We start from the raw sequence: 9,399 nt of genomic DNA, 5'->3' as shown, positions 1-9,399 counted from the left end.
GTTGGTTAAGTGTCTGGCTCTTGATTTCAGCTTAGATCATGATCTCAGGGTCATGAGGTCAAGCCCCGTGTCTGGCTCTGTACTCTGCCTGGAGCCTGCTTGTCCCTCTCCCTCCCCCTTTATCTCTCACCCTGCTTGTGTGGGCATGCACACACATTCTCTCTCAAATAAATAAATAAAATCTTAGAAAAAAAAAGAAATAAGATTACATCAAACTCAAAACTCTCAAAACTGCTGCACAGCAGAAGAAACTACTTACAGAATGGGAGAAAATATTTTCAAATAATCTATATTATAAAGTGTTAGTATCCAAAATATATAAAGAACTCCTATAACTCAGTAGCAAAACAAATAATCCAATCAAAATGAGTAAAGGAATGAATAGACATTTCCCAAAACATACAAATGGCCAACAACAGGTACATGCAAAGTTGCTCGCTAATTATCAGGGAAATGAAATCAGGTAGTACCATGTACCTGTTAGAATGGCTATTATAAAAAACAAGGGATAACAAGTGTTGGCAAGGATGTGGAAAAAATGGAAACTTTGTGCAATGTTGGTAGAAAGATAAATTTGTGCAGCCACTGTAGAAAACCGTCTGGAGTTTCCTCAAAGAATTAAAATAGAACTACCGTATGGTCCAACAATCTCACTTCTGGGCATATTCTTGAAGGAAATGAAATCACTGTGTTAAGGAGATAGCTGTACTCCTATGTTCATTGCAGGGTTGTTTACAATAGCCAACACATGGAAACAACCTTAGTGTCCACTGATGGATGTATGGATAAAGAAGCTGTGATACACACACATGCACACACAGAGTGGAATATTATTCAGCCATAAAAAGAAGGAAATCCTGCCTTTTTTAGTATGGGTGCACCTTGAGGGCATGATGCTAAGTGGAGTAAGTCAGGCAGAGAAAGACAAATACTGTACATTCTTTCTTATATGTGGAATTTTGAAAAGCCAAACTCATAGAAACTGTAGAACAGTGGTTGCCAAGGAGCAAAGGGTAGGAAAATGGGAAGATATTGTCCAAAGGGTACAAACTTCCATTTATAAGATGGATAAGTTCTGGGAGTTTAAAGTATAGCACAGTAACAGTAGCTAACAATTCTGTATTATATACAGAAAATTGTTGAGTGTAAATTTTAAATGTTACCACCATATACATAATAGTAACTATTGAGGTGTTGGTGATGTTTATTGTGATAATTTTATAATGTATGTGTGTACCAAATCATGCTGTACACATTTTTTAAATTTTTATTTATTTTTTACATGATGTACACTTTAAACTTAGTATCATATGCCAATATCTCAGTAAATCTGGAAAAAAAGGGATATTTATAGGCATTTTTACAAAGAGATTCTAGCATGATTGGTGAATTATAACACTGGTTAATATTCAACAGGCCATATCTGGAGTTATCTGTTCTTTTGGACAGAAATTATATACATATCTATTGAGCAAAAATCTATGAGGAAAATGGGAACGTCACTAAGTCTGTATCCTTTAATGAATACTTAGGTGAATTAAGTATATTCTCCTGGATAATCCGCAAGTGCCCTTTGCCATCATGTAATGTTGAAAGGATAAACACCAAACTTTTTGCCTCAAAGTTTTATACTTCTGCATGTTTGCTGTCCTTTTAATTTTTCTTCTTTATGAATTGTCAATTCATTCTTTTTTGTCTTCTACTGGTTCTACTATATTTGGTTTACTAGAGTAGAAGACAGTATATATCTGTAATGGTTAATTTATATTCTTATTTAAATTGTATTTTATTTTAATGTTTTTCATATTTAATATATGTAAAATCCAAGAAAATTGTATTTTGGGTCTTATTTTGAATGCAATAATCTTAATGTACTTAATTATGTATCCTTGTATTAACAGTTTTTGCATGAGTTATCTTGTAGTATTCAAATTTGCGGCACTCTGACAATTCTTTTAGTTGATTCTCTATTGTTTCTCCTGAAAGTAAAGGGTTTGTTCACACATCTCTCCATCTCCATCTCTATGTCTCTTGTCCTAATCTGTTTCTACTCCACGTGTTCATATCTTCCTCCATTATTCTAAGTCTTTCATATTTACTCATGCTTGTTGCTCTTAATTGTTGTTTGGACCTTTGAACACACAGAGACTGAGTTGACAAAATGTGTCAAGATTTCTAAGTTCTACAATTTTTTTTTCATAAAAGTTTTGGAGTTTTTTCCATTTAAAAATTAGAAAATGCATCTTTTATTAGATATTTTCCTGGGTCATATCCTAAAATAAAGATAGAAAGTATGTAAGAAATAGAACAGTGGAGCTTTACTTTTTATAAGAAAATTCTACACCTCTTTCCTCTATCCCTTGTAATCCTATGCGGCAGTTCCCTTGGCCTGATGATCTCAGTTTGAAAATCCTGGAACTCTATTCATCACTTGGTTACAGCCTTCTGCTGTAATTAGATGCCTTTCTCAAAACAACAGAGTTTTATTTAGCTCCTTGCCCTGGGGAGGGTGGGTGGAAGGATATGGGCAATGCTTATACACAGGAGCAAATTCAGTTGGTGGAACTTCTCTGACTCCTTGGTTATGCTGCCACCCGAGATCTTTTGATAGATTAGGTAGGTGGTCTAGTGAAGAGGAACTGAGGGCTTGGTGGACCATCTTCTATCAGAAGAAAAATGTCCTTCACAGATTCCTATGCTTCCAGAGAGGAAAGATATAATAAAATGAGCAGGAACAGAAATTATATAGGAAAGAAGTGTGGGACAACTATATAGAGAAAGGCATATGAAAGAAAGTAAAGTTGATTTTTTTCTAGTTTTTTTTTTTTTGAGAAATAATTGACATACATTGCTATAAGTTGAAGGTATACAGTATGATGGATTGATTTACATATATTATGAAATGATTACCACAATAGGTTTAATTAACACCGATAATCTTATAGATTAAATAAAAAGAAAAGAGAAAAAAAATTCTTGTGATGAGAACTCTTAGGCTTAACTCTCAACAACTTTTTTATATATCATATAGCAGTGTTAACTATAGTCCTAATGTTGTAGTGAAGTTGATTTTTAGTGGGAGTCCAGTCTTGAGAATCAGGATAGGGGAGAGAGATAGAGTAAAAGAATTACCACAAGGTTACAATTACTGTCCCTGTGCTTAAGATCTCTGATCTGTATTCTGTTATCTCCATCTGTCAGCTCATCTTTGGCTTCCCTTGCTGCATTGTCCAGTATGTAATTTGGTCAATTTTAGTGTGACCTAAAACTTCCAAGGATGTCTGTCTCTTTCTCTCTTTTAAGGGAATATATTTATTTTTTAAATAAAGTTTCTAATTTTAATTCCATATAGTTAACAGTGTTAGGTTAGTTTTAGGTGCAGTGATTTGACAATTCTATACATTGCTCAGTGCTCATTGTGATAAGTGTACTCTTAATCCCCTTCACCTATTTTACCCATTCCCCCAATCATCTCTGCTCTCATAACCATCAGTTCTCTGTTTAAAGTCAAAATGATACATGCACCCCTACGGTTATTGCAGCATTAAATACAATAGCCGTATTATGGAAGCAGCCCAAGTGTTTATCGATATATGAATGGATTAAGAAGATGTGGAATATCATTCAGCCACAAAAAGAATAAACCTTGCCATTTGTAACAACACAGAATGGATCTAAAAAGTATAATGGTAAGCAAAATAAGTCCGAGAAAGACAAGTACCGTGCAGTTTCACTCATGTGGAATTTAAGAAACAAAACAAGTGAACAAAGGATTTCTGTCTCTTTTGATACTCTATTCTGCTTAATGTGCCAAACAAATGTGCTACTCTAAAATTCTTAATATAAGTCCCTGAACATTTCTGAATGGTGTCACAAAAAGATTCCATCTAGCTTTTGACTAAGTTCATGATACCCGTCTTCAATAAGACTGTCACAGTTGCTAGGAAAATGTAACTATTTTTGTAGATTTCTGGTACTCTATAAATTTTCTACACATAGCATATTGCCTTATTTTCCTACTCCCACCCCAAAACTTTCCCCCTGTATTATTGAAATTGTTATTTCCTGATTTTGCTTTCTCTACTTTAACACCATCTGTTACCTCCCTAAAATCTTGATTTTTCTCTCTGCTGTCTGACTTTCTCTCTCTTAAATGGCACCAGTGATATTCAGCCCTAAATCTATGCCTTTTACTTAGTCTTGCTAATTTTGATCACTTTTTATCATGTGAAAGTAGACCATTGCTTAATTCTTTGACATTCCTTTTCCCCTGCTTTTTGTACATTGAAGCAGGGCTTTTAAAAGGCAGATAATATGTAAAAATAGTAGTAATAGTAATATAATAATGATGATGACAAATACTATGTGTTTGTTCTTTTTTGGCCACGTATGTTTCCTCCATTAGCTCTTTATATGTTATCCTTTAAGTAAATCTTTGTTTCTTATGACTTCAAATTTTGGATGCCTCCTAAATTTTTCTCTCTAGGTGGGAAATTACTTGTCTGTCAATTACTATGGCTTTTTATGAATAAATGGTCCCCTGACTTGGTGATTCTTTTTTTTTTTTTTTTTAAGATTTTATTTATTTGTGAGAGCACACACTTGCAGGAGTGGGTGGGGAGGAGGAGGGAGAGCAGAGGGAGAGGGACAAATAGACTCCCTGCTGAGCAGGAATCCAGCAGGGCTGGATCCCAGAACCCTGACATCATGGCCTGAGCCAAAGTCAGACACCTAAGTGACTGAGCCATTCAGGCACCCCTGGTGAGTCTTTTACTAGCACCAAAACGTTGGTGAAAGCATTCAGCTTTCTCCCTTCCCCGTAACTTGTAGCAATCATATGTAGGTTTAAGTTTGGGTGTGCCACTGGTAGCTATAAAATCTTGTGTAAGTTAATTTATGTATATATTAAATGTTTATGTGGGTGGGATGGAATATTCTTCTGAGTAAAATGGAATTCTTTTTTTTTCCAGATTTATTGAAATAATAATTGACATATAATATTGAGTCAGCTTAAGGTGTACATTTTTTTTTGCATTCTTGCTCAAAGTTCATAACAGGAATAATTGTTTTAGATCATGAACAGATATCCATATTTGCATATGTCAGAACAGCACTGGATTTGGAATCAGAAAGTCTGGTTTTTGATTTCAGACTAAAGTTACTATGTTTTTAGGTAAGTTACTAACCTCTCTGATTTTGAGATTTTGCATCTATATATGAAAATAATTCTATCAGGTATATCTACCCTACAGGTAATCACAAGGATCAAACATACGAGAGTATTTAGTAAATATGTGCCATAAAAATAATGTATGATTTTCTACCTCTAAGATTCCACCATTAAATACTTTAGAAACTTCTGGAGTATGGCGAAAAAAATCTGTATTTTCTTTTTTGACTTTAACAAGGGCATGGAAGATTATTACTAATTATATCATGAAGTCTGGAAAATAGAAACTGTATAAATTCCCTGCTATACTGGCTGCTATTGGAACTATTGCTCCCCCCAGCCCTTTCTTTTCCTTTTACATGATTCTTCTTGTTTTCTAAAACTTCATGAAGTTAAACCATGGACCATTGTAAGTCTTGAGATGAGGCTTCCATACTCCTCAACAGGAAGTTTATAGCAAGAATACCGGGCATTCTCTAGGGAGTGATTGGGAAATGTGTTAATGCCTAGTTTTGAATTTGGAGACTTGCTTTGTGCATGCTGACTTCATAGAAAAAGATGGTAGACCAGAAAAACTAGAACTGTGAAAAATTATGGACCAGAGAAAGTGGCTTTATTTCAGAGAAGTATTAACTATATTTTAGGAAACACAGGAGCCAGATGAAGTGGTCCTTTTCCTTCTCAAACTTACATGTATTTAAGGAGGGAAAATCTATAACTTTGAAACCATTGAGGAATTATGATTAGTAAAAACTGATTGCTCTAAATAAGCAATCAGTTATTATCTCTTTTTAGAAAGCTTTCGTCTCCCCTCTCAACTTACTAAACTTCTACAGTTGTTTTCTCAAAACTCATAAGACCTTTCTCCTTCATGAAGTTGTCTCTGAATTTCCTGGAATCTTGTGTATCCTTCCTGGCCAAGAGTGGACATCTGGTATGTCTCCTGTGGTACTACATATTGTGGTTTATTTATATATGGATAATTATTTTTCAATTAAAATTTAGGTTTCCTGACTTCTAGGAATAAGAGAAGAGATACATATGAAGTAGAGTTACTAGGAGAATTTTCATGGAGGAAATGGGATTTTGATTTACCTTTAAGGGATCAGTAGTGATTGGAAATGTTCTATATTCCACTCTTCTATCCATAACCACTAGCTAGATGAGGCTATTGAGCACCTGAAATGTGACTAGTACAACTAAGGAAATAGATTTTAGTTTCATTTAATAACCATATGTAATTAGTGGCTATGATTTTGGGCTGAGTAGATCCAGGTTTGGCATGTCTCCTCCCAACTTTATGATTTTTCTCGTATGTGGAATCTGAAGCCATATGTGGACTAGAAAACCCAGATTCTCTGTCTATTACTAGTTGTTTGTTCCTCACTAGACTACTGTTTTCTCCTTTTTAAAAAAATATTTTATTTTTATTTATTTGAGAGAGAAAGAGGGAGAGAGAGAGAGAACCAGCAGGGGATGGCAGAGGGAGAAGCAGACTCCCTGCTGAGTAGGGAGCCCTATGTGATGCAGGGCTTGATCCCAGGACCTTGGGATCGTGACCTGAGCTGAAGGTAGACACTTAGCGAACTGAGCCACCCAGGTGCCCCTGTTTTCTCATTTGCAAGTGATTAATTTGAAGTAGGTAATCACTCATGAGATTTGTGAGATAATATTTTTATGACTGATTTCACTCATCATGTACAACTGAGATGAATGTATATGTGCGTATATAAATACACATAATAAAAGACAAAGCTTTGGGATCCATTTTTTTTTTTCTATTTCTGGGTTTCTCTTGCCCTTTCCTTTCAGTTCCGGGTGTGAGGCTTTTTGTGCATTTATGTACCTTTATTTTACCAGCCCTTTACTTTTTATCCTGCAACCTATCTCCTCAGATCACTGTACCTTTTAGTAGCATTTCTAAATATTATGGGAACAAGAGGGTTTGAGACACACAAAACAGAACTGTTGGACCTATAGGCAAGAGAATATATCTTCCATGTGGTAACATTGTATTCTTTGCAAAAAAAAAAATGGGTAATAACTAGAGAGATTCATGTAGTCACCCAGAATTAGGCTAGGGAATAGTCATACTTGGCATTGGATCCCAGACACTTGACAGATTTGAAGCAGAGAGATAAGAGGGATAAAAGGGGCTAAGGCTGATGAAGGGATAGGACAGAGTCAATAGTTACATGGCAATTACACCGTTAGTGTGCATTTCTTCATCCCCAGCAAATTCCAAAAGCTTAGGGCTCTAATAGCTATAACCAAGGCTCACAAACTTCAGAGATTATGAAGAATCTGGACAGATAAATTAAACTGGCTTCCTTAACTTCCCATAATACCCTTCATTCTTTTTTTTTTTTTTTAAAGATTTTATTTATTTATTTATTTGACAGAGAGAGATCACAAGTAGATGGAGAGGCAGGCAGAGAGAGAGAGAGAGAGGGAAGCAGGTTTCCTGCTGAGCAGAGAACCCGATGCGGGACTCGATCCCAGGACCCTGAGATCATGACCTGAGCCGAAGGCAGCGGCTTAACCCACTGAGCCACCCAGGCGCCCCAATACCCCCTTCATTCTTGTACTTCTGGTCATGTCCTGGCTGCTAACCATCCTACTAGGTACTTATACTTTTTGGGTGCCCATGCAAATACTCTGTGCCATTAATATCTAATCTATGCTTGCCTCAATCCTGTTATACTCTTGAATAACCTCTATACCCTATGCCTGGTTCTCTTACGCTCACTGTTACCCTGTGGGCATTGTGTGAATTGCAAATATGATTATAGATAGTGGTATAAGTATGACTATAAGAGACATATTATGTGCCTGAGATTAACAAGGGAAAGAAATGAGACAACTTGAATGGCTGAAGAATTTTCTATGAACAATTAAAAGAGTACCAGTGAAGTCTGGCAAATGCCATCTTTCTTACCTCCTCTTTCTTTTTCTCATTGTTTTGTACTATACTACCTTCCCTGCCCCTCCCAATCCTTGCTATGTGCATGTAAAATGTTTTCATATTTGCTTCATTTTCTCGTTTATAGATGAATAGCCTGGAAGCCATGGTGTTAGGGATGTTGCATATGTAAGTGATGCAACTGCTTTAGGTGATACCAGGTAAAATGCTTATTTAATAATGGCCCTGTGAGGGAATTGAGGGGATATTCTTCACAGTGTTAATATCCTTGAATAATTAATCATTGTAATATAGAACTTTATTAACATTCTTATTTTAGATTCCTTTTTATTTTCTTTTATCTGGAAACATTCTAGCTGATAAAGTAATGGATGGCATGAATCATTCTGTGGTGTCAGAGTTTGTGTTCCTGGGACTCGCCAACTCCTGGGAGATCCAACTTATTCTCTTTGTTTTTTCCTCCATGTTTTATGTGGCAAGCATGTTGGGAAACTCCCTCATCATGTTCACTGTGGCTTCTGACCCTCACTTGCACTCCCCCATGTACTTTCTGTTGGCCAACCTCTCCTTCATTGACCTGGGGGTTTCTTCTGTCATTTCTCCCAAGATGATTTATGATCTTTTTAGAAAGCGTAAAGTCATCTCCTTTGGTGGCTGTATCACTCAAATCTTCTTTCTTCACGTCATTGGTGGTGTGGAGATGGTGCTGCTCATTGCCATGGCTTTTGACAGATATGTTGCCATATGTAAGCCTCTGCACTATTTGACTATTATGAACCTAAAAATGTGTATTTTGCTTCTGGTCGCTGCATGGGTAATTGGCTTGACCCACTCTGCGATTCAACTGCTTTTTGTTATAAAATTGCCATTCTGTGGCCCTAATTTATTAGACAGCTTTTACTGTGACTTCCCTCGGTTCCTCAAACTTGCCTGCACAGATACCTACAGTTTAGAGTTCATGGTCATAGCCAACAGTGGGTTTATATCTCTGGGATCATTCTTCATATTGATTGTCTCCTACAGCTTTATCCTGATCACTGTTTGGAAACACTCCTCAAGAGGCTCATCCAAGGCCCTTTCCACTTTGTCAACTCATGTCATGGTGGTGATTTTGTTCTTTGGTCCTTGCATCTTTGTTTATATCTGGCCTCACCCCACATCACACTTAGACAAATTTCTTGCTGTTTTTGATGCAGTTCTTACTCCCTTTTTTAATTCAGTCATCTATACATTTAGGAACAAAGAAATGAAAGTGGCAATGAGGAAAGTATGTAGTCAATTTATTGCTTATAGAAGGATTTCGTAA

The 9,399-nt window shown here is 36.2% G+C and overlaps 1 protein-coding gene across 1 annotated transcript; it reads left to right on the top strand.

Moving 5' to 3' along the window:
• Window positions 1-8,460: 8,460 nt before the first annotated feature.
• On the top strand, window positions 8,461-9,399 carry LOC111162466 (olfactory receptor 4F3/4F16/4F29-like). Its single transcript, XM_022526907.1, has one exon. It carries the CDS (start codon window positions 8,461-8,463, stop codon window positions 9,397-9,399), a length of 939 nt encoding a protein of 312 aa, XP_022382615.1.

The sequence above is a fragment of the Enhydra lutris genome, unplaced genomic scaffold (assembly GCF_002288905.1).
Source record: "Enhydra lutris kenyoni isolate GAN:26980312 unplaced genomic scaffold, ASM228890v2 scaffoldscaffold4, whole genome shotgun sequence".
NCBI classification, from domain to species: Eukaryota; Metazoa; Chordata; class Mammalia; order Carnivora; family Mustelidae; genus Enhydra; species Enhydra lutris.
The sequence above is the reverse complement of the archived record's forward strand: the minus strand, read 5'-3'. Positions and strand labels throughout refer to the sequence as shown.